Source organism: Haplochromis burtoni, unplaced genomic scaffold, assembly GCF_018398535.1.
Source record: "Haplochromis burtoni strain Fernald_Lab_line unplaced genomic scaffold, NCSU_Asbu1 Contig_46, whole genome shotgun sequence".
NCBI classification, from domain to species: Eukaryota; Metazoa; Chordata; class Actinopteri; order Cichliformes; family Cichlidae; genus Haplochromis; species Haplochromis burtoni.
Genome location: NW_024582407.1, coordinates 2,400,004 through 2,425,542, shown reverse-complemented (window position 1 = coordinate 2,425,542; position 25,539 = coordinate 2,400,004). Strand labels below are relative to the sequence as shown.

General features: G+C 41.5%; 1 protein-coding gene across 1 annotated transcript in view; it reads right to left on the bottom strand.

Moving 5' to 3' along the window:
• Window positions 1-25,539, bottom strand: part of pcnx2 (pecanex 2) — a 38,516-nt gene that overhangs the window by 6,472 nt on the left and 6,505 nt on the right. The window contains exons 7-35 of the mRNA XM_005930503.3: window positions 23,922-24,404; window positions 23,653-23,830; window positions 22,030-22,180; window positions 21,758-21,900; window positions 21,293-21,371; window positions 20,889-21,024; window positions 19,178-19,320; window positions 18,750-18,903; window positions 16,892-16,924; window positions 16,358-16,529; window positions 16,131-16,241; window positions 15,818-15,909; window positions 14,897-15,006; window positions 14,465-14,573; window positions 13,919-14,011; window positions 13,660-13,810; window positions 12,439-12,580; window positions 10,470-10,647; window positions 9,766-9,874; window positions 9,550-9,679; window positions 8,203-8,261; window positions 7,857-8,072; window positions 7,525-7,778; window positions 6,536-6,769; window positions 6,055-6,158; window positions 4,195-4,339; window positions 3,851-4,081; window positions 1,948-2,105; window positions 1,719-1,835 (exon numbers count right to left, since the gene is read on the bottom strand). Of these exons, the coding sequence (XP_005930565.1) occupies window positions 1,719-1,835; window positions 1,948-2,105; window positions 3,851-4,081; window positions 4,195-4,339; window positions 6,055-6,158; window positions 6,536-6,769; window positions 7,525-7,778; window positions 7,857-8,072; window positions 8,203-8,261; window positions 9,550-9,679; window positions 9,766-9,874; window positions 10,470-10,647; window positions 12,439-12,580; window positions 13,660-13,810; window positions 13,919-14,011; window positions 14,465-14,573; window positions 14,897-15,006; window positions 15,818-15,909; window positions 16,131-16,241; window positions 16,358-16,529; window positions 16,892-16,924; window positions 18,750-18,903; window positions 19,178-19,320; window positions 20,889-21,024; window positions 21,293-21,371; window positions 21,758-21,900; window positions 22,030-22,180; window positions 23,653-23,830; window positions 23,922-24,404 (4,415 nt within the window). The remainder of the gene's footprint in view (window positions 1-1,718; window positions 1,836-1,947; window positions 2,106-3,850; window positions 4,082-4,194; window positions 4,340-6,054; window positions 6,159-6,535; window positions 6,770-7,524; window positions 7,779-7,856; window positions 8,073-8,202; window positions 8,262-9,549; window positions 9,680-9,765; window positions 9,875-10,469; window positions 10,648-12,438; window positions 12,581-13,659; window positions 13,811-13,918; window positions 14,012-14,464; window positions 14,574-14,896; window positions 15,007-15,817; window positions 15,910-16,130; window positions 16,242-16,357; window positions 16,530-16,891; window positions 16,925-18,749; window positions 18,904-19,177; window positions 19,321-20,888; window positions 21,025-21,292; window positions 21,372-21,757; window positions 21,901-22,029; window positions 22,181-23,652; window positions 23,831-23,921; window positions 24,405-25,539) is intronic.

Below are 25,539 nucleotides of genomic sequence, written 5' to 3'. Positions count from 1 at the left end.
CACACACACACACACACACACACACACACACACACACACACACACACACACTCAGAGATGTTACGTAACTGTGCTAACATATGTGGTGGTGGTGGTGTTCCTCTTAAATTAGTAAATGTGTTCTGGCTGGGGAGGCTTGATCCATCTCCTTATCTCCTTTTCTACTTAGTCGAATTAAGACAACACCTTTCAGTCAAGGCGGATGAAACAGGCTTAACAAACTAATCTAATCTGAAAGCAAAACTCTGCCCCAAGAAGCTTAAGGGCGAACTGCGCAGTTACAAAGACACACACCATTAGCTGACCTGCAGAGGTTAATGCAGCGCCTGTACGATAAGCTCTACCGAAGGTATTGTGTAAATGATGGAGAGAGAAACAAAAGGCAGGATGAAACTGGGGCTGAAGGAAGAGAGAGCCAAGAGAAGGAGGTTTCTGCATAGCAAAGCAGAGAGTTAAAGCTTTCAGCTTCCCTCTTACTCTGTAATCCAGCTGTCTATTTCTCTCAAACATGCACTCGCACTGTCCCTGTACATGTATTTAAAACTACATCAAGTTGGCAGAGAAGCCTCTTCGCAGCACTGACTACCTCCAAGTCAATATCTGTAAATCCACAGAGCAGGCAAGGCTCCCACTAAGCAGGCAGCCAGAGCATTACACTGCAGTTTGCATCTTATCCAGAGTGATTTATACGAAATGCAACCAGCTGAATAAGAGCATTAGGAAGCTGGCATAAACTGCTTTATCCCAACTTTTTCCTCTTTTGTCCCGGAGACATAAGGCCTTCTGTAACAGCTCAGAAATATATATCAGATTTCTGATATGTAATCTTTGTGACTTATAAAATGCTATTAAGTAGATGATGCATTTTAGAAATCGCCTGGAGAAAAACAGAGAATATATACTTATTAGGAGTAACCACAATACTTTTGTACTCATCTCTGTTCTTATTCACCTCTTTGAAATGAGCAGGCAGCTTCTGTGGCAAACTAAAGGGTTATCAAGGCAAATAAAAATACAATCTTTGAAAACACAGAATTAGGAGACAATTTCAAACAATGAGTAAGTAAACAGTGCCATCAAAACAATGGTCAAACTAAAGCAAAAGACAAAATGATGGTAAAAAGAGCTGCTGACACTTAGAGGCATTTGTCAGTGAATTTCAATGCATACTATATCAAGAGGAAAATCCATAACATCTGCAACTGATGCACATGAAGCAATTGCACCGTCACAAACTGCAACTGTCCACTGGGCATGTGATGGGCCACACTGACCATGCACCGTGTGCCGGAAAACTACTACAACTTACTTTCTGCGGTCTTTGCAGCAGATAATTAGCTAGTCCAGAGATTCAAATCTTCTCTCCTGAAATGATTTTGTCCCAGTTTCAGAGATGAAATCAACTAGATGATTAGAAGAAATATGAAAGTTTTTGTCCTCCAATTATTCCAAATAAAGAGTGTGTTATTCAAGACTCCTCAGAGGCTCATGTTCAACCAGACTGAACCCATGACCTTCAACTTACAGCATCATCTTCTTACCCATCAGAGAGAACTAAATAAAGTCTGTTTTCTGTTTATCTTTAGCATGTGAAAAAAAAACCTAATTTTGAAGCACAGTCACAGGAAGAGATTTGGAAAAGGCTGAGCCTGGAAGGCAAGGATGAAAAAAGAATAACAAACTGCACTTTCTACTTAAGTGGGACAAAATGTACTGACCGCAGCCATTTAGAGCAGAGCCAGGAACGAATGGCATCCAGGCTTAAAGCCCCTCCTCCAATGCCGCGTAGCGTACCGTGTGTTCCTGCGTATGAAGTTGTCAGAGGTGACACGTACCTAAAAAACACAAAAAGAAAGAAAAGGAAACAGAGAAAACGTCTATGTGAGTGGGCTAAATACTTCTATTGAAGCAAATTAAGATTTTTCTGTGTAATAATTTGGCACGCACATGGGGTAGCCGAGTGGCTGGTCACAAGAAGAGTTGACCATGTTCCTCAGTGCTTGCTTTGAGTTTTGGATGCTGCCTCGCTCCGGGTTTCGGTTCCTTAAAAATATCAACTCCTGCTGCTGTCCTGCCCAGAGGCCTCGCACACACTCCTTATTGATCTGAAGAGGTACGGAAAAAATAGAAACAATCATACAGGAGTACAAAGTCCAAACACGAGAGAAGATCCAGAGAACATCTTGTTTGTTTTATACAAAAAGCAATGTGTGAATACGACAATGCTGTGGCCTGATAATTAGCATGTTTTAAGGTGCTTGTGTGAGGATTTTGTAACATTTGGGCAGCCTTGGGCCTTAGGGTCATGGGAATGAGCTGTTCCTTTGTAATCATCATCTTATTTTAAGTGGTGTAAACTTTAAAATTGACCTATTATACTGATTTCTAACTCCATGTCAACCAGGTGCTTTTGGCAGACACCAATAAGCCTCTGGAATAATTCTGGATATGTGACCACTCTTCTTGGCAGAATTTGTAGACTTCATTTACATTGGTTAGTTTCTTGGCACAGGACCTTCTTTGAAGTGTAGTCCACAATTTTTAATACGGTTGAGGGCAGGGCTGTGGGAAGATTAATGTTAGCTTGTTTTATCAGTTCCAAAATGAGTTTTGATTTGCATTTGGGATATTTGTCCTGTTGGGACAACAAATTGTGTCCAAGTTTCAGTCATCCAGCTGTTGACATGAGATGATATAAAAATTGCAACAAAACAGCCCTAGACCGTGATGCTACCACCACCATGCTTGGCAGCAGGTACAGTGTTCTTGGGTTTGAAAGCTTCCCCTTTACTCCTCCAAACGTATCCCTTGTCGTTGTGGCCAAATAGCAGAATTTCTCTCTAACCATAAAACATTTTGTCAGAACATATTTGGCTTGTCCATGTGGACAGCTGTAAATTTCAGTTAATCATGAAGGTGCTGATTTTGGAGCAGGAGTTGGTCGGTGCCCTCAATTTACATGCAGTTTAGTGACAAGTTTGAGCCTCGGTGGTTCTTAGGATTTGCCTGAAATTCACGTTTTCTCTCATCTGAGGGTGACAGATTGGGTCTTCTTCAAGATCTTGGTAAAATAGTGATACCTGTACTTGTACAGTCTGGAGACCTTCCCAACTTGTGTAAATCTACAATTCTCCTTCTTCACTGAGTTCCTTGGACTTCCCATTTTTTCTGAGTATTGGTCAATCCAGTGAGTGTTGTTGAACAAATCCTTTTTATGCTGGCAAAGAGAAACTAAGATATGTAGTCAACCATCATCACCAACGTGAAGTTAATAAGCTTTGGCCTAGTCGAGTTAAACGACGCTGAAGAACTTTTAACGCCACTGATTAAAATATTTAACTGAGTGTTTGCATATATTTGAGCCTTTATATATACTTTTGACCCTGTGTGGATTAGAGAAAATCCAAAATAAATTCATACTTCCTAATCTTGTTTTTTTTTAAGTCATTAAAGAAGTATGCTGTGCAATCATTCCACCCTGGGAAAAAAAACAGCTCAAAGAAATCATTAAAAGCCCAGAAATACCATGAGATGATGAGTGTATGTTATCCAGATGTGCGCATTTTCAAAAGTCTGTTTGACATCCTGAAGGGAAAGCAGCAACTCCAGAATCAAAAGGAGTTTGAACAGAAGAAATTCAAATTTGCGTGATTTATTTACACTAAGATTAAAAAGCAAAAAAAGCCACGATTATGTTCTATCATACATTTGGAAAAGTGATAGTGTTGGTTTGTTTATTGTCAAACCTTTGAGACCAACCTTCTCCTCATAGATAGGCAGGATGCTGTCACACTGTGCACACAGCATTTAGCTGTTTAGTCATTCAGCCAGAAAATTAAACGTATTTTACCTTGATGACCTTGAAGCTGAGATGGCGTTTGTATAGCATGATGATCTTGTACTCGTCCGTGCCATCATCAATCATGTGTCTCAGAGTGAGCAGCGTGTCACGGCTTGACAGCACAGCCTTACGCCAAGCGGGATCGCTCTCGTGGCAGATTACGAGGTTGCTGCGGTAGTTTGTGATGGCTTCGTACAGGATAGACGCCTCCTCGGTCTCTTCCAGACAGGTAAAGTGATCCTGCAAAAGCAGGAAGGTCATCATGAAGTGTTGAAGGAAATGTTTTCTCTATAATGTGTATTTCCAGTACAGTTTGAGACTAAAGGTTGAAAAGCTACATGCTCTCGCTTTACCTGATGCAATTTGAGGCTCATTCTGACTGCAGGAGCCACCACCTTCTGGAGGAGGTCGAGATCAGTGAAAACCCACTCATCCTTAGTGGCGATGCGGAAGTCGCCTTTAAACAGGGTGTTGAAACCGTACAGAAATGATTCAAGACTTTAAAGAGGAAGGGAGGGATTTGAGGGGGGGGATAAAGGAAACACAAAGATAGAGAAATAAAGGATGGATTATAATAACATATTTTAGATTAGATTACAAGACATAATAACACTGCAGAGTCAGAGGTATGTTTGAATGACGGGGATGTTTAAAGATTTATCCACTGGCTCCCCCTTGTGGCGTTTCTGTTTAGCACCAGGTAATATGTACAACATGAGACAGACGTTCCAATAATTTGTGCATGTAATCTCAAATGCAACAGAAACATTTTTACTGTGTTTTAAGATCAATTTACCGTAAGCATTTAATTTCATTGGTTTCCATTCATTTTATTTTAATGGAATAAGTTTATCTACTGCCAAAGTGCACAAAGGAGAGGAAGCAGACTGAAGAGGTCGACACTCTAACAACACACAGGGTTTTAAATTTAGATTCAGATTCAGATAACTTTATCAGTCCCGAAAGGGCAACTTGTTTGCAACTTACCCACAAAACCTACATATATGGTCAAACACACAATCTATAGTATATACACATTGTCAAGGTAGAGATCAGCAAAAATGAGGTCAAAGAAAAGCAGATTCTTAAAGAATAAATAAATGTATTAAAAATAAATAAATAGACAAAGAAGAACAAATGCCTAAAAATGAACAGTCACGGAAAAAACTCATCTAAATGATCCCTGTAAGTAATCTAATAGCTGAGGGAATGAATGATTTCACCTCCTAAGACCCGAACTCTTTCATGGCATGCATTTTATATTTTTCTTTGCTATTTGGGTTGATTAGGACCTGATGAATGTGAAAGCAAAGAATTACCAGATTGTTTTTTTACCTAATTTTTGTTTTTGAGAAAAATGAGATCCACATATGAGGACATTTGTTTCAAATTTTGATAGAACAGTGGCAGTATAATGTCCTCGTAAGTGGATACCAGGCCCTTGTAGAAAAAAATTAAGTATTGTGGTCTAGACATCCCAAAATGTGATGTCCACATATGTGGACACCAGGTCCTAGGAGGTTAAAGTATTTGTTAACAATTACCACAACGTCACTGTTGACGGTGCTTTTCCAGTGTCCTAAAACACCCTTCAGCTAAAGAAATGACACATAGTAGCAAATAAACCAACTAAAAATTCATAATATTCCCATAGAAAAGTCACACCTGAATAGATTTTAAACACAGTCAAACATTTCTACATGTTTACAACTGAAGCACATTAAGCAGTCTGCCTTTCTTGTGTAACTTCAGCTAATGGAGGCACAAATAAACACTTTGCTCACACCGAGTTCTATGAAAGACTAATGGGCTACCAAATATTTGCTCAAAGTGATGAGCATAAGCCTATGCTGTATAAAGACCTTAATAATATTCCCACACAGCTCACTTCACAGAGGGATTTGCAGGCCAGCCAAACCAGTCACGCACTCTAATATTTCACTGGACTGCCTTCAGCTTTGATAGCCTATAACTGTCACAGCATTTATTTCTGACCACAGTTGGATTTATTTATTTATTTAGTCAAATTCTTTCATTGATGATGGGAGAGTCAGACTGCTGCATGAAGTCTTCTCTTCCAGCTGAAACATATTGATTAATGCAGTAATTATGCAACAGAGGGCTTTTATGTGTTCGCTTTGTTAAATCCAGGTGGTGACCATTTTTGTGGCCAGGCAGTGTATGTGTGCTGTTTTTGAGTCAGACAGGCTTACCTGTTGGACATGTTGTGTGACGCAGTGCCAAGGGATCTCCTCCCCAGGACGGAGAGAGCATAAGACAGAGTGACCAGAGGAGAGTCTTCATCGCTGTCCACAGGCTGGATATAAGCACAAACACACGGATGAAGGCAATGGCATATGGGCCAGAGATAAAAGTAAGTACAGATTCAAGCATTATGAGTGCTATATGGCAATTTGCGGCAGTTTATTTTCACTGTGCAACTCTTGCTTTCTTTCTTACTCATGTCAGATTTCTAAACAAGTAAAAGCAGAATGACAATAAACAAAATTCCTTAAAGGAGACGTAAAACATTACTGTTTCCAGCTTCTCAAATCTGAAATATATTCTAGTTTTTCTTCTTCTTTCAGCATTTTAAGCATTTGGGCTCATGACTATAACCACATTAAGTTGCAGCAGAGTGTAAACTGAAACTCGCAAGACGATGTTTAATAGAACAGTGTTAAAGGGACGTACCGTCTCCATTTTCCCAGCACAGTGCTGGATCCACTCCAGGTAAACGTTGCAGAAGCTGGCGCGCGTCACCCCCTGCAGGCAATGCACATAGTCCTCATCGATCTTCACGCTAAAGACCTGAGGGTCGCGCTCAATGTGGTGCCACTTGGTGTAGGACTGCAGCGCCTCCTGAATGGTGGCATCCTTGAGCCATGTAGACAGTTTGGGAGAGTGGACCAAGTAGTAGATGATACTCTGAAAAGGGGATTGAGAAAGAATGGGTCAGTAAGTAAAAACATAATACTCACTCAAAAGGAAGACGTGCTCTTGCACGTACTGCATTGCTTACGATGTCTAGAGTCCCTTATTGCCATGCTGCTATTTGTAATGGTGATTAATGCATAAGATGCTAATTAATTTGTCATTTAAACTGCTTAACCTTTGTGCAGGCAACTCTTTAAGAGCCTTTTGAGACGAGCTGAATGTTCAATTTTCAGCCTGCCTCTGAAGTGAGGCTGACTGAATGCATCAGGGGTGAATGCATTATTAAACCGTGCAGGGTTCCCTTTAATAGCAGAGATTCATTTGAATTTATTTGACATGACAAAATCTGATCTTAAGTGGAAAGCAAATTCCCATGTAAGAACAGTGACTGCAGGTTTCTCTGGAGTCAGTCACATGTTGCTGTCAGCGAGCAGAGCCTTTTTGTCCATCATCAGTGTCTAACCTCACAAATATGCTTCTGGAAGAATGTTCAAAAATTCCCATAAACACACTCCGAAATCTTGTGGAAAGCTTTCTCAGAAGAGTTGAAGCTGTTTCAGCTGCAAAGAGCGGGCCAACACCATATTAAACCCTTTGGATTGAGAACAGGATGTCATTCAAGTTCGTGTGCGTGTGAATGCAAGCGAGCAAACACTTTTTTAGCAATATAGTTTGAAATGTTTTGATGCCCTGTAAACGCACATACTCTGTGAATCTGGAAGCTTCAGGTTGGAGTGTAAATGTACCTTCAGGTAGTAGGTGATGAGCAGCTTTCGAAGATCGTACACTTGCAGCATGGTGGCAGCATTGTTCTCACTGATGCTGTAACCCTCCAGCAGGTACTTGGTGGCCATCACTTCCCAAGCCAGCCAGCGCAGGTTGAAAGCAGCGTTGCATGACAGCATGTGAGGCAAGTGGCCCGGCTCACAGCAGCAGCATGCGTCATCTTCCTCCACGCCCTCTGTGATGGCCTCCACCTCGCGCTGCTGACAGTACGTCCCTGGGATAGAGACATGGAGTCATAAGTAAAGCAATAAGATACCTTTGCCATGGACGCGATGGGATGGCTGTACTTTACCTCTGAACTCTAAACCCCTCAGTTGGAAGGTGACCAAACCATTGCCAATCTCTATGAGGTGGACCAGGGCGTTGAGGTAGTCAGAAGCCAGGATGAAACAGTCCCCAGCGCTATAGTTTCCCCATCGGCCCAGCATGAGGTCACCACAAAGCGAATGCTGCAGCGATCGAGTCAGGTACTCATAAAAGATGGAGTTTAGGTTGTTATCGTCGCAACCTGCAAAAGAAGAGCCAGAAAAACAGATCAAATGTGCTTGCTGCCTTATCTGATACTAAAATACAAGATGCTCTTTGTGTTGGGGGAATGAAATAAATTAAACTGATTTGATAGTCCAGTTAAAGCTCACCTGTCTCCTTGTCCACCTGGGACACCAGCCTGCTGTTGGAGTTATCAATCCGTTTTGTGCTGCAAGGAACACACAAAGAAGCATATCTGTGCAACACTGACCAAATGTTTTTCCTGTATGTGCTTATACATCAGGTTAAAAGCTGATAAAATATATCATGCAATCCCGTATGTGTCTCACTATAAAACTACTGTATGCTTTTATTTCACTTTATTCCTGCTCTGCTGTGACTGTTCTGCTATACTTTCTGTGTCATGTTGCATTGCTGCTCATCTGAGCTTCACAGTGACAACTTGAGCAAACACTTCCTATTTCAACTGACTCCAGCTGAGGTGATGCTGTCAGTGATTTCAAGGTTTCAGGTCTAACACTGACAGTGTCACCTAAATATAGTCGTGGGGTAAGCTTGCACATGAAAGCTGTGGGAGTATTTCTGGCGTGCTCTCAGGGTGCTGAATGCGTGCAGTCTCTCACATCAATAAGTAAGAGGGAACAAAGACACTTTATTGTGTAAGCAGCTAAGTGTGAGACAGAAGGGGAGCTCAGTTCAAAAGACAAAGATTGATTGCTTCTTCAGTAAATAAAAAAAACAGATGTGCAAATTACAAACTGGAGAAGGAAGTCACGACTCAGTATTTATCCTACCACGTAAGCCCATTTAACCATGTGAAAGCCTAATCAAAGACAACTTCTAAATGAGCTATAGGGCCTGGACACCTTGTAGTCACTGAGTTGATCATGTGCTCCTCTATATATCAAAGTATTGTGGAGTCAAATGTGAGGCCATGTGCTGTAGCGTCCCAAAGTGAAATGCTGTGGGGGCACTTTAACAGAGTGGGCCAAAATTCCTCCACAGCAACGTGAAAGACTGACAAAGTCATACAGAAAATACCTCAAGTTATTGCTGCTAAAGGTGGTACTATAAGCTATTGAACCCTGAGGTACAATAAGCATTTCAAAAAAATTGCATAGACATGTGAAAAATTGTTTTTTCACAACTGCAAATCATTTTTTTAACACAGCTGGGTATTGTAGTTTTTAATTAAAATTACTCTAACTGATGAGGACTATTTTTAGCCACATTTGCAGCTGGACTGTGCAATTCAAACTTGTAAAAAAAGGACCATGCAACAGAATACAAGTCTACCTCATTAGTTTGTTTTAATTAGAAACGACAGCTCTGCAGCACAGAGGAAAAAAAGGCTATTTTAGTAAAAGCTAAACATATTATTTATTTTCATGAGCTACACTGATAATGACCTGTTCTTTAATTTTCAAGAATTCCTTAATCTGGACCATTTGAGAGACTGACGGCACATTCACTTAATTTCCTCATCAGGCCCTTACTTGTAGTTTCTCTCCCAGAACTTAATGGGCCTCGGATAAGAGGAAATGAAGATGGCACTGCCCAGGAAGGGGGCGAGTGGAGTGTAGAAAACTGTGGTGAGCAGAGTCTGGAGCAGCAGCATGGCTGAGTCTAGACGCACACACACGCCAGTCAAGGAAAGAAAAAACAGGCACTGATACACTTTCACACACTTGCAGGTCTTAGAGAAAGGATACGAGGCACAGCAAACGGCTGAGCAAAGGCATGAAAAGCGCTGCCCCAGGCGATCTGCCAGGGAGCGATGTAAACCAGGATGAAATGGAGTTTCAGCAGCAGCTCGCGCATCTGGACAGAAAGGGAAGCACACAGTCAATCCTCTGAGAGCCGCACAGTAGCGACAGCCTTATTTAACTGCCTAGCTTCATATACGCTCTAATTATTCTGCAAGGTTCACGACAGGCACATATTAACAGAACACAAAAGGGAAGTCTGTTGAAGGTTTCATATTTCAGTCACACTTTCTTTGGTTTCTGTCAATGGCTGCACATAAAACACACAAAAACACACCTTTCAATCGCAAATAAAAACATGTTTTTGTTGCTCTCAATCAGCTTGAAGTTACTATTTTTACTATATTTTTAAGAATCACTTTCAAAAGGTTTGTCAGCAGATTTAATTTTGATTATTGTATTTTCTCAGACTTTACCAGAGCATGACTAGCACTCTCTGTTATGAGTAACTACCCTTTGCAAACTTGATGAGTAAATTAGCAGTTAGCATTCAAGTCTCAGCTGTTGTGTATAACAGTTTCTTTGTGACCTTGTTTCTGCTTATCACAAATATCTGCTTATTTCTATACCCACTAAGTATTGTATACGTGTAAGATAACCTCCTGCATTCTCTCATGTGGTCCTCCAGAAAGCATCAGTGGCTCTTTTACCTTGTGGAACACAATGGACATGATGAAGAAGTCCAGCAGGAAGCTCTCAGAGGCACGTGGACAGTCGAAGTGAAAGAAAATGAGTGTAAAGAGCAGAGTGAGGAACTGGAAGCTGGGGTTGCAGAAGGATGAGCGCAGGAGTTTCAGTCCAGCGACTGTCGTCAGGAGAACATCACAGCTGAAGAAAGCACAAACAAGGGCACAAAAAAACGATCAAATCCCCCTCCTTAATGGGCTCTGTACTATCTTTTCATTATCTAAGTGGATAAGCAGTCGCACCAAGCTGACTGTAAATTTTACCAGTTAACCCAGGACGTCACATAAAAGGATTGATGTTGGCAGAATCTGATCAATCAAAGATCTACCGTATAAATAAAGTGAATGCTGAACCTTGGCCATCTTTGCTCCAAGGATAGGGTTAACCCTTTGTATACTCCTTCGTCAAGTGTCAAGATGCAAGTGCATCTTCTTAAAAATGTTTGCTTTTACCTTCAGTGAGATATTGTGTGGCGATGGCTGTCGTTTACGAACACTATTTAAGGCTGTGATGAATTGTGAAGATAAATAACTTCTGTAGGTCTCATAGTGGACATCATGTTCAAAGAGTGCCGTGGTCCTTAGTAACTCTTAAAACCACAGAAAGCAGAAGCTCCATCATCAGTGCTTGTAGTCAGGGACTGGGTGGTGTTGGTGTGATGCTGTTGTTCCATGATGAGTGTGTCTCAGAAAAATGTGATGCTTGAAAACAGAATGGAGGAAACCTGATCAATGCATTTCAGCCTGTTGACCCGGATGAAGGGCACAGGCCAAAATGCTGTTCTTTATACAAGTGACGCTGGAGACGTGACTTCTTTAGGCATTTGTTTTTCTCTATGCACCTTGGAATTAGGTGAAGTTAAACTAGAAGCCTCCATTCTGTTCACAAGCCAAAATGGTGAATGTGTAAGTTAACAGAGTTTTCACTGTTACAGCTATATCGTTAAGATGTTGTTTTGACCTTGTAAATTAATTCTCATACAGCAATAAAATTCCTATAAAACTGTTTGCAGCCAACAGGGGAAAAAAATCAAGTTCCATCTAAGAATCTAGATTTATAATTGCAGCTCATCACAGAAACATAAAGGCATCAGACACTAAAACTTTAGACCCGCCTACTCTCCCGAGGGGTCTCCCACGAAAGTTGATGTGATTTTTCAGAGAATTAATTGGTCAGTAGGTGGTGATTTCATACCTGTAGATCTCTCATCGTGAAATTAACCTTCTCCGGAACAGGTTAGGTTCGGAGCATAAGTTACCATGGCAATATACCATGGTCAGTAAGAAGTGAACCACCACCTTTTTAGTTCAGCAAACCCAGGGTTAACCCTGAAGTTACCTGGTTAAGATGAAATCTTAACCTTCCCAGTGCATACTTCTGGATCCGGTCTATAATTGTAATAAAAACACATTTGGCACATCCACTGAATAAACCAACTACTACTACTGCGAGTATCATCACATTTTGTAGAGTCACAATTGAGAATTATTAGATTAGCTTCAATAACATCAGTGTCAGTCATTCATTGTTTTATAGCTGCTACTTGGTCTCCTATCTGCAATTTTAATTAGGTGGAATTGTCAAACAAATATTATTTGTTGCCATTTTTCAAATTCCACTGGACTTTTAATAAGCAAAAGGCAAATTATTATTATATTATATTATTATATTATTATTATATTTGAAAAATCTGCAGCCGACTGTCTGCCTGTTCTGCAAAGCCATGTTTTGAACCGGTCACAATAATACACATGTATTCAGTGACTCCTAAAAGCTGTGCTCTTTTCTAAACAGCAACTTGGTGAATGCCTGCGTGTGACCTCTGTAAACTGTAGCTACAAAAACATAGGTTACACTAGAAAATAATGATAATTAAAATCCAGAATGTGGAATCTTAAATGTGATGCTGTATGTTTTCTGTGGTCCACTTACTGGATTCCCAGCTTCTTGCGGTGACTGAGAGCAAAGCCATCATTAGTGAGCGCGCTCAGCACAATGGCGGGGTACACCACGTATTTCTCAAAGCACAGCAGTCCCACGTACAGGCGCTCAAACCACATAAGCACCGCGTCCTCTGCAACACATGACAAAATTGAAAAACCCATGAACGGAGCAGAAATCACAAGATTCCAGAGCACAGTTAGCGGGACACATTTTAAGTTTAGAGTCTGACCCGCTGGTGGCGCTACAGCAAAATCCATCCACCCCGACTCATTTCACAAAAACATAACGGCAAAGCAATACAGCAGTTATGTAGATGTTTCAGTGTGGGCTAACCAACAGACACAGCCATACTTTAGGTTTCACCACCATCGTGAAAAATCAGCGTGACTGTGTATAAGCAGGCAGGGTGTAGCAGTGCAGACCATTTCATTTATTCCCTCCATAAATTCAATTCAATTAATTCATATAGTGCCAAATCATAACAACAGTTGCCTCAAGGAGTCATCATTTAAAACCCATGTATAGCAAACGATATGACATAGTACTGGATCTGTTATTTCTCTTGTAAACACAAACTGCTGACTGAAAATAAAGAATAAAAAACACGAAACAATACCAAAAAGCTACCTTTGTCTGCTTTCTTATTCAGCAGAGGTCATCACAGCGAGTAGCTCCATGTTTGATGTGGCAGTTTTTTTACATCCGTCTCAAAAATATTCTAAAAAGTGTCATCTGCTTTTGATTTTTAAACAAAGTTTCCTTTTTTCCCTTTCCTTTTGGCCTGCTCAAGCCATGCCTGGACTTGCACCACCTTACTTATCTGAGCTAATTGTGTATAGACCAGCAGGCCCTCTTCACTCTCCCAATGCTGATATACTTCCCTAAAGTGCTCTTATCTCCACAGTGGCTTCCCATTACATGATTCTTTTTGAAGAGACTGAAAACCTGCCTTTATTTAATTCATTACAAGCCTTTACTCTTGGGCCCATCAGATTTCCACTTAGCTGATGTTTTTTAATGTGGTTGTGATATTATTTTAGTGGTATATTTATCCCATGTACTTGCATTAATTATGTAGTGGGACCATGCTGCACACAGTGATTGTGCACTTTTATAACCGAGTGACTGATTGCTGTTACGCTAACTGTATGGTTTTGCTGTTTGCACGCACATACTTCATTATTAACTACATGCAGTAGGGATACTGACCTCTGGGTTCAAACTGGTAGTACTCCTTGGTCTTGAGGACTGGGTGGGAGATCCACAACCAAGGGTGATGCTTCCTAAGCTGGGGGATCAGGTAGTGGGTTACAAACCCCACAGTCCCCGCCAGAGCATACAGCACTATGGTCACAAAGGGCTGCACACATGGGTATATAATAAAAGAGACATAAGATGAAATTATTGTGCCAGAAGTAAAGATCAAATGTAGAAGGCAGTGTAAAAAGCAGAAAACAAGTTGAGCCACCTTGAGAGACAGAAACACGGTACTCGCGGTGATGGCGAAGGTTAGGATGTAGGCAACGGAGCACACAATGATGTCCGACAGCAGAATTTCTTTCTGCAGAGCACAAAAGTGAGGGACAGCTGCAGTCATTCATAATCCACATGAAAACGCATATCCAGCTCATTTAGGTGTGCGATTATTCCTGACTATCTGCGCTGAGCCGCCAGTTTTTGGAGATCAAAGGCACAGGAGCGCGGGAAGAGTTAAGCTTTGGAATCTCCATTAATGCTGTAAAAGGCGACGGGAGGTTTGCGTTCTCTGATGCATAATTCCCTTTAATCACACATAGTGATTGCCAGCAAACACTGATTCATCATCTCACCTTTATGCAGTTTATGCCTGCTCACGCTGTATAAATTCAGAGATGCACAGAGATAATGAGGATTGATTTTCTGATAATTATTATCCCAGATTAACCTGAGCTAACAGGGACAGGCCTGTAATCCTGGGGCTGATAATAACCTGAACCTCACCATCTTCCACTAATATGAAGATAAATATTGTTACCATGGAATTCTGCAGTTTCTCAGGTAGAGGATCTTTGATGTTTGTATCATCCTCTTCCTCTTCGTCACTCTCCACAAGCGCAGGCATTATCTTTGACTTGATTAGAGATCTGAGAATAAGTATTTTACACGTTTAGATTAGTAATGACCGATGATAATAGGCAGCTAATAATAACAGAATTTATTTATGAAGCTTTTTAACAGCTTCAAATAAAACTTCTGAAGAATACAAATAAAGTGAGTCAGTGACAGTTTTTTAAATAGTATAAGTAGTATCAGCATGTTTCATCGGAGTTATCAACCATCTGCTTCCAGTTCCTTGTGTCAATGATTTCAGCTTTTTCAGCTTTTTTTAAATAAAGAACAAGAGGCTGCTCGCAAGCAAATACACACCCACACCCACACACACACACACACATCGCGTGATACTTACAGAAGTACAGAAGGGTCACTGCTTTGTCGGCTGAGGTGATAGGAAAGCACCACTAAAAGGCCACAAAAACCAGAGAACAGGGCTGGGGTGTGCTGCTCATCCCATGGTTCCTATAAACACCAACAAACACACACACACACAGCAATGTGAATTGTGAGTGTGTGTGACATGTGCTTGACTAACAACACCTGTGTGTCACAGTCTTGGGTCATGCAACCCAGTGTTTTGAGTTTCACTGTATTTTGTTATTCATTTATGTTCTAGCTTAGCTTATCCAGTTATTTCTATTTTGCCTAGATTGCTGTTATAGTTCATTGTTTTGTAGATTCCCCTTGTGTTTTCACTCTGTGTTTTGGTCTCACTTACCATTCATATTGTCATGTCTGTCTCATCATTTTTCCTGTTTTATTTTGAAAGAGTCTGGTGTTCTTTGTTCGTTGTATTTAGTTTCACCTCCCCTGTCCCGACATCAGGTTCATGTGTGTCAGCTGTGTCCTCATGTGTCTCCACTTCTCATGATCACCTCGTGTGTGTATTTAAGTCCTCGTTCATTGTCGCGTCGTCTGTGTATCTAGTCAGCGTCTAGTTTATTTTTGCGTCTGTGCTTTCTGCTTTGTTGGCCACCTTTAATCCAGCAAAAATAAAGGCTCGCTTTTCGTTTCAAGTTCAGTGCTGCCTCCTCCACTGTGTTTGCACCTGGGTCCTCACACTTCCACACACAGTCCGCCCTCCCTCGCAGACCGTGACACTTTGTTTAACTGAAGATTATTTTAAAAATTCCTGTACCTGTACTACATGCTTCCCTCTACTCCTTTAACCATTTAGGTGAACACAGCATTAGTTCAACAGGAAAGGAAAAAAGTACAAAAGAAGAAGATAAGTAATGTTACATCCTCTAAGTGCTCTTCCTCTGTTTCCTACCTTGAGAGCGCCGAAGCAGAAACCGTAAAGCAGAGACAGAGCAACCAGACTACGCAAGATGCTGTACACTGCAGAGATGAGACTGGTGGCAGCTGAGACACACAAGTTAGAAAGGTTAAAAATACATACAGTGGTTTAAAATGGCAACAAACTAACTCAGAAGATACTTTTTACTCGATGGCCCTGAAAATCTGTTTTGTCTTTGTATGTATGTTTATGAATAAACAACCAAAAGTTACAGTTTATATTGAAAATAGGAACTAGGATCTGAATTAGCTAACACGAGCAATGCTAAAATCAAGAGATTAGAAACCTGTTCCTCCAAAAAAGTGCATGTCAATCTGCTCCAGCAGGTAGATGGTAAAGGTGTTGATCTGAGGGAAAAGGCCCACCAGGAAGGTGATTGGGAAGCAGTAGGTAAAACCTGTTTAATGCATAAAACAAAAGACATTTTTATGTATTTATCAAAGGAAAGAAATACTGTTAGCATACTGCAAGCAACTGCATCTGCATGTTTTCTCCTGTTGCATTTATCCCTACCCACTAGGAGGTCTCGTAAGAAGCGCAGAACATCATAGCAGACGATGGTGACTCCATAAAGGCTGGAGACCGGCAGATCCTTCCTCCTCAGCAGCTGCTCCAGCACCCAGATCAGAGCACAGAAAATGCAGAAGTAGGCCGCTCGGCTGTAGGCCACCAGTTGGTTGTGACCCTGGAGACATAGAGGGATGCCACCTGTAGGGGTTTACCCTGATTTCCATCACAGTAAGATAACACCTACACCTAAACACCTTCCTGTGTTTTCACACTAATATGACACAACTACCATAGCGTCAAATAAGGCAGATCCTCTGTAGCAACTCTGCATGTTCACCAGTCAAAGCTCAGCAAAATTATTCACATGGAAAAAAGGAACTGTTTTGAAATTCATAACATCATATATCAAAAACTGCCACACTGAAGAGGAAGAGCAGTCACACGCACACACAACAAGGATGCACGTGTTTCCAAATTATTAGTGATTATTATACAATCTTTTCAGTATTTTTTTCAGTAACAAAGAAACAAACTTACATGGGTTGGTGAAGCTGCATCTGGTTGAACACTCTGCAAAACAAACCCATAAAAGCCAGTTTGAAAACAGCAGCAATAATACCAACTTTAGTCTGATAACATCCATCCACCAATCCTTTCATCTACCCATTCATCCATTTTCTGCTGCTTATCTGCGTCATTGGGTTATCTGAGTAAGTATCCACTGTAAAAGCTCCGATTTAGAACCTCGACTTCACTTCAGATCAATCCTTGACTGCTATTGAACTGGAGATGGCTGTTCATGTCTTCATCTCCTCCTACTTAAATTATTGTAATTCACTATTTTCTTATCTGTCTAAAGCATTTACCAATTTCCTTCAATCTTTCCAAAATGCGGCTGCAAAGCTTTTAACTCACACGCACAAATTTTGATCATATCAGCCCATTGTTAAAGCACCTGCAGTGGCTTCCAGTCAGGCTTAGGTTTCAGTTACAAACCTTGGTTCTTACTTGTATGGCCTTGGGTGAAGCCCCCAACTATATCATCAAATTACTCAACCCCCTATTCACAATGCTGGATCCTTAGGTCCTCGGATAGAGGTTTTCTTGTGATCCCACATACTAGTCTGAAAACTAAGGAGGATTATGCATTTCAAATCTTAGCACCAAAACTGTGGAATAGCTTAACACTCTCTCTTCATGTTAGGGTCATGTTTTTGTGTTCTCTGTTGTTTTATTTGGTTCATGTGTGCTCATTTTGACCTCACATTAGCTGTCTTTTTTACCGATAGTCTGAAAGGCACTTTATGACTGCTTTCTTGCCTCAATAAATACATTTTACTTTTACTTTACTTTTACCCCCAGATCTTCCTCTCACTAACCAACTCCTCTAGCTTTTCTGGGGGGACAGCAAGGAATTCCAAAGCCAGCTTGGAGATGTAATCTCTCCAGCGTGTCCTGTGTTTGCCCCGAAATCTCCTGCAGGGGGGGACATGCCTGGAACATCTCACTTAGACTGTATCCATGTCAGATGCCTGAGCCACCTCAACTGGCTCCTTTTGATGTGGAGAAGTAGTGGTTCTACTCCTAGCCCCTTCCAAATAACCAAACTCCTTACCCTGTCTCTAAGGCTGAGCCCAGCCACTCTTTGGTGGAAGCACATTAATTCAGTCACCAAGCAGCAGAACACCAAAGCCTCTGCTTTTGACTACCACCTGACCAACAGGAGGGCTGGACCATAGGCCAGAATGAGCCACCTGGGTAGGCCCTGGCCACCAGACACTCACTGATGAGCTCCTCCAGCAGACCTGGTTCCTAGTATCCCCAATCCAGGAAAGTTAACATAGCCCAGTGTTGTTTTTTTCTATAGAGATCCTATGAATCACAGTTAATCTGGCCATTCACTCAGGGCCTGTTTGCCTTTGGAGATCCTATATAGCACATAACTCCAGGGATCACCAGGACATACAAATCTCTCCACCATAATGAGAGGGCGATTCATGGATGAGAAAATATGCAGCATAACATAGTGGGAGTTTAGTGTCTGAGGTAGGTCATCATTTCCTTGTTTCTGTATATATCATATTTCATTATATTTGACTAAATATTCTCTCTGGAGGCTGGAGGGTCTATAAAGCAGTGACTGACTAAATTAGCGTGCAGGCTTTGCTGCATTTCAGCAGAGAGGAAGTGAGTGGGAGCAAACAGGAACTGGCAAGTCTGAGGTCAGTTTTACTTTTTGTCTATATTTAGTGCCCATGGCTAATATTTTGACCTCACACTTTATTCCTTAAACGCAGCACAAGCTGTACCTATTAATGTGGCAATTACATCATGTTGGATTTTGTCCTCAGTTTGATATACAGCATCTTTATCCTGGACTGAAGACTTTTTTTACCTTCAGTAATGAATAGTGGCAGCTGGCAATGACCAGACAGAACTGGAAGATCCAGAAGTCTTTGAAGCACCCATGGTTGAGAAGCACAAAACCCAGAAAGGAAACCAGGAAGGCCATGAAGACTGCAACTAGATTCTCCAGAACATCCTGGTTTCTATTATAAAAAAAAAGCAGCACATGCAAAAGGCAGAGACAGGTCACAGCAGAGCCTCTAATACCTTATTAGGAAGGAAGAGTGCAAAGAAAAGAAGTGACTCAAAGAGAGACCTGATGCTGAACAATGTTCTTCACCACACAGTGAAGGATACAGGAGATATAAATACTAACGTGACATACAAAAACTCATCTCTAAAATTTTGTATGTAAACTAGATTTTATTTTCAAAGTGTGAACAGCTGGAAGATCTTACAGCAGGTTTTGTGTGTTACCTGTCCAAAAGGGCGAGCAGTGTGAGTCGGTCATATAAAATGTTGATCCACTTCCCAGGAAACAGTTTGAGTTTGTAATAAATTTTCCTGGCCGGCTTCTCTTGAGTGGACGTCTCTGATGAGTCATCCAAAGAATCCTCTTCCTGACACATACACACACACACACACACATGCATGCACACAGACATAAGCAGCTTACACCGACTGGAATTTCAGTGCAATAATACAGAAAACAAAAACAGTCTGCTGTTTGAAACCTACATGATCCCGCATAATTCAAAATGCAGTCTTTTTATAACCAGATCTCTGAAAATGAGGTGCAGTACCGATTCATTCGCAAATCGTAATTTGATGTTTCAGCTTCAATAACTGATCCAGACAGCTTATGTCACTCTTGCTCGTCTGGGTCCAGATGCAATAAACACTGATTCAGGATTGACCTTCTTGCTACTACAACAGCCTGACAGAGACAAGACATTAATTGGATTTAGCTAAGTTAAGTGGGCCATTCTAATGTGCATATAGAATATATATATTTTAAAATATATGCTGTTTTATATGCGATCTTAGCCCTGTGACAGCCTAGCAACCTGTCCAGGGTGTAACCGCTGCTCACTCTATTAAGTTGAGCATGGCACGAGCAATCCTACCTGAATAAACAGTTAAGAAAATGGATGGATGAATTGCTATTACTAGTAACCACACTGAGAAAAGTGTAACAACAGTAGTGACAAATAGCATATAAATATGGGACTGTTTATGTTTATGTACAACAAACTTAATTTAGATGTATGTATGATTAAGGGATCACGTCAACCATCCATTTTCTAAAAATGAGTGTACGCATGAAGTGTAATGAAAAACTGGTGTGTTTGTTCAATTGTATATACACCCGTGGAGTAACAGGGGACTTCATAACTTTCATAATGGTTGCACATTTACATCTATTATGGGTTATCTATGCATGTAAATAACGTACGTGACAAGAAGGCATACAATTACATGCTGGAAAAAAGCTACTCATCCAACATTAAACTTTTGATGTAGTCCGTAAATACACGACACTTGACTTCATAAGTTAAAATGTCTAATGTGGTAATAAAAATCTGAATTTGGAGACATCAAAACTGGTTGCATATTCAATTCAATATCTGCTAAATTAGATGCTATTGTCATGTAATTACAATTATGCTTTTATATGTGCATAAATGTTACAAATGGGTCATTTTAGCCTGCTGGTAGGTGGTTGCTAAGCAACGTGATGACATCCCAATCGTTAACATAAATATGAAGGATTTAAGTTGTGACTGTGCGCTAACTGTGGCTGCTCGACTGCTATGGTATAGGAGGAGTTTATAGAGAAACAGGCAGACAGATATGGTGTGTTATATTAAGAGTTACTGTAAATTAAGTACTTGGATACAAAAAAACCTGATAAATTTATCAATGGATTCATTTCATCACCTGGTTAAAGTACCTCTGGAGTTTTTTTTAAAGAAGGAAGCAGATGTGTTGTCAATCTCACATCATTTGGGTTCCTTATAAAACATTTACAAACCCCTTTTGTAACCTTGTTTATTCTCAGGCCTCTTGTTGACTCTCTTTACAACATTTCTTGAGATTATTTTCATATCAGATTTATTATAAATTTGATGTTACTGGGTTGCAGAGCAAAAATATATATATGTATATACAAAAAGGAGACAGACACCTGGAAGATCTCGGGGTGCGTTCTTCGTGGCCGAAGCCTGTGTGCAGGGATGATGCGTCGCTGGAAAGGGCAGTCACTGTGACCGCCCGCAAGGCCGTCCTGACACTCTGAGTTGGAGGAAGTCGACAGCAGGTCACTGAAGACACACACAGTGGAAGTTGATGTGAGTATGTGGAATATACTTGATTATACAGGCAGAGATTACGGTTTAGCAGAGGATGGAAACAGGCACTGACATAAGATGATGTTTAGAAAAGCTCATGGGAGCAGTTACAGACAGCATGCAGGTAGAGAAAGAAGGGAAAAAACAACAGAAAAATAAAAACTATTTATAACAGACAACTTGTTGCAGACAGATGAAGAGGGGACGGGTGGAGGGTGGAATGAAGATATAACAACAGTACCACATGTTGCCAGTAATGAGCTCTGCTCCTAGCGGCAGATTGAGAGCTCTCTCTGCATACAGCTTACGAGGCCTGTCTCCTGGTGACACAAACAGACACATTGAACTAGTCAGACACGCTCTATTTTGATAATAATAGCTTGGATTTGTTTAGCATTGCAGCCATCTGAGACTGAAGGGCTGAAAATCTTGGAGCCATTCCAGGAAATTGTCATATAATCTACAAGCTGCTATCATTGTGTGTGTGGGAAGCTGCTGGCAATGCTTCCCACACACACAATGTATTTGCACAGAAGATCATAATATTATTAGACCCCCCCAGATACTGACTGAGGATATTAACAGCACATGGTTGTTGATTGTGACTACAGGCAATTCAATTGTCTCCTGCATGAAACACATGAAATTTCTAAGAAGTAACAAAAAGATAAGGCAGTCTAAACGCTGGACAAGACTAGCTACTTACGGTGTACAGTATGAAAGGTGTAGGCCTCTTCTTTGTTGGTAGCCTCTGGTCTGCAGATGACCTGCAGCATGGAGCTCTCAGATTGAGACGTTTGCGAAGGAAGGGAATCGTAATCCGGATCCTTTTCTCTGTCTGTCTGTGGACTGCAGACAAGAAACAGAATCAGCCAGAGATCCTGGATGCTAATAGATTATATAAGTGCTGTAAACATGTGCTTATATCTGTGTGTGTGAAATCAGCTGAAACATGTGAGAAGTTAATGGAACGCTTACCTGTCAGGAGAGACTATTGGGATCTGTGTAGGTGGTATAGCCTGTAGTGTGTTGGTAGGCAGACTGGTGGGTGGTTTGGGTCTCTCTGGTTTGTTGTCAGTGTTGCTATCAGTTACTGTTTCATCTTGTTTCGAAGTTGCACTTTGATTTTCTGTACATGGATTAAAGGAAATCATTTTAATCAAATGCACTTTTCCAACCTTTTTCTTCTATCTATCTATCTATCTATCTATCTATCTATCTATCTATCTATCTATCTATCTATCTATCTATCTATCTATCTATCTATCACACCACCATCTCTCACCTGGAAGTGCAGGGCCGTTACGCCAGGCTGCTCTTTGTTGACTTTAGCTCTGCTTTCAATACGATACTCCCGGACAGACTAATAGTTATACTGCTGGAAATTGGACTTCCTTCTACCACCTGCCGCTGGATCAGAGACTTCCTCTCAGACCGTGTACAGAGAGTTAGAGTGGGGCCTCATCTTTCCTCAGCCCTCAGCCTCAACACCGGCTCTCCACAAGGCTGTGTACTGAGTCCCCTACTGTACACTCTGTACACACATGACTGTGTTAGTTCCCACCCAGACAACACAGTCATCAAGTTTGCAGATGATACCACCGTGGTGGGGCTCATCTCAGGGGGAGATGAGACGGCGTACAGAGCTGAAGTTCAGAGGCTGTCAGATTGGTGTGCAGATAACAACCTGGACCTCAATACCACCAAGACAAAAGAACTGGTAGTTGACTTCAGAAGGAGGAAGTCCGAGCTGCAGCCTGTCAGCATCAACGGGGAGTGTGTGGAAAGGGTCTCCAGTTTCAAGTTTCTGGGTGTGCACATAGACACAGACCTCCAATGGAGCTTTAACACCTCTGCGGTCTTAAAGAAGGCCCAACAGCGTCTCCACTTTCTGAGAATCCTCAGAAAAATGGACCTGAAGAAGGAGCTGCTGACCGTCTTCTACCGCTGCTCCATTGAAAGTGTGCTGACATATTGCATCGGTGTGTGGTTCTCCAGCTGCACCACAGCACAGAGAAAGACACTCCAGAGGGTCATCAATATGGCCCAAAAAATCATTGGACATCCTCTTCCCTCCCTGAAGGACCTGTACAGCACTCGCTGTCTCAAGAGGGCACGCAGCATCCTACGGGCTGCACACACCCAGGACACCGGGTGTTTAAGCTGCTGCCGTCTGGCAGGAGGTTCAGGCTGCTGAGGTCCCGAACAAATAGACTCAAGGACAGCTTTTACAACAGGGCAATAGCCCTAATCAATGTAAATAGCTGACCTGACTGCCTACCTCCCTGGACGTTTTTAGGGGGGAGGTAACAATGTTTAAAATAATAACAATAATAATATTTATATTTATAACAAGGTGCAATAATAATTAATGTGCAGTAATAACAGTGTGCAATACACATACACTTATTCTTCTTTTTTATACTAAGTTAATATACTGTGTTGTGTTGTTTGTTGCGTTGTGATGTGTCATTTCGTGTCGTGTTGTGTTATATGCAGTGCCGACGTAGGACAGTTTTCCAATTTCATTGTACTACTGTACTATGTATGACTGTGCAATGACAATAAAGAGTTATCTTATCTTATCTTATCTTTCTTTACCTTCGTCTGTAGCTTCAACTTCCTCTTTGTGCTCTGGCTTCTCCTCTTCTTGTGTACTGCCACCTCCCCCTCTGGTACTCAGGGATCCCAACAAGGAAACAAACTCCAAGAAGTTTGATTCATTGGGAATCTGGCCCTCCTTTGCCTCCAGGTCTGATTTGGAACTGGTCATGGTAGCCTGACAGACAATGAGAAATATTTGTGAGTTTTTTGGGCGGTCATTTCCCAAATGGACACAGAAATACAAAGGGGCAAATCTATCAACATACCGTGTTGTGTGAGCGGCCTGAAAGCAGAACTGCATCTTTCCCGCTGTCCATGCTCAGCCCTCGGATGTGAGTCCTCCCACCAGGTCCGTAGCGACCCAGAGTTTGGGGCAGGCGCAGGAACCCTTGTGAGTCCACGTTTGCTTCCAGAGGGTCTGTGTCATCTGGGTGGGAGTGGACGTCGATACCCGACGAGCTGTTATCATTTGTCAGCTGTGGACTAGGTGTGCTGTCAGCGGTGATTTGCAGACTAAGACGTTTCTGCTCTGGATCTGCGCACTCGAGCATGGTGGACTCAGAGCTGGTGGTTTCTCTGCATAAGTGGAACTCTTCACTTTGGCTTGTAGTCATGTGCTGTTTCGGGGTGAGGTCGTCCTCTGAGCAGATCACTTCCTCTCCCTCTTCCGAGTCCTGCTTCTCCTCCTCGGGGGAGTCGAAGGTGATGACGGGGATTTTGATGTGACTTTCTCCTGCATCCTTCTGAGCCTTGCGGGGTACACAGAGACATGTCACTTGTACTTTCCCTCGAACATAACAACACCTCTGACATAAATCAACCGGCATTAAACAGCCGACAAACTGAACACTATAACACACACAGAATACAAAATCTGATCTTCTGCATATATTTGGAGACTTAGAAATATGTCTACCTAACAAACACTGTCAAATTCTTTTGCACTTTGAGTTTCATACACCAGCTAAGAACCAAACAAATGTATGAGAAAATAGTAAAGGTACACAATTTCAAAGTAGATAAAATAATAAATAAATACAATGAAAACACAAAAAGACATTTAGATGCTGAATCAAATTTGAATAAAGGTCTGATTTCGCTGGGAAAAAATTTGCTTTTATACTGTTTACTGCTATCTTTGGTCATCTACAGCATGAACCTGAGAGCACTGAAGGAGATTGGTTTAAAACAAACCACTAAGGAAATTACTTAGACTACTAAAACTGGGTTAAGAACTGTCCAACACATTATTAAAACCTGGGAGCAAAGCAGTGAGCCACGATCTTCTGGAAAGAAATATGTTGGAAAAACATCTTAAATGATGAACAGAGATCACTTCAAAGTTTAGTGAAATCACATTGTGAAAAAAATCAACAGCAGCACTCAGGGTTAGTTTAATCGTGAAAGTAAGAGCATTTCCACACAAAGATAACTCTTTGTGGAGCATTAAAGAAACCACTTATCAGAGAGGCTAGTCAGAAAGAAAGGTTTCAGTTTGCTAGGGAGCATAGAAATGTGACCCTGACTGGGTGCATCAGGGTAAGAAGAGGTGGATGAAGTGATGATGGGGGCTGTGTTATGATCTAGGGTTGGTCAAATCCAGGTTCAGCAATGATATTTCCCCTAAAAATGTTGTCAACTGACTACCTGAAAGACCAGGATTTTCCATTAATGGATTTTTTTTTCTTCTTTAAAGGCAAGCTACATTGTAGCCACAGCCACCCTGGGGTGCACTGACAGAGGCGAGGCTGCCGGACACAGGCGCCACCAGGCCCTCTGACCACCACCACCAGTAGGCAAACATGGGGTTAGTATCTTGCCCATGCAGCCAGGAGGCAGCCTGGGATCGAACCACCGACCTTCTGCTCTGCCACCTGAGCTACA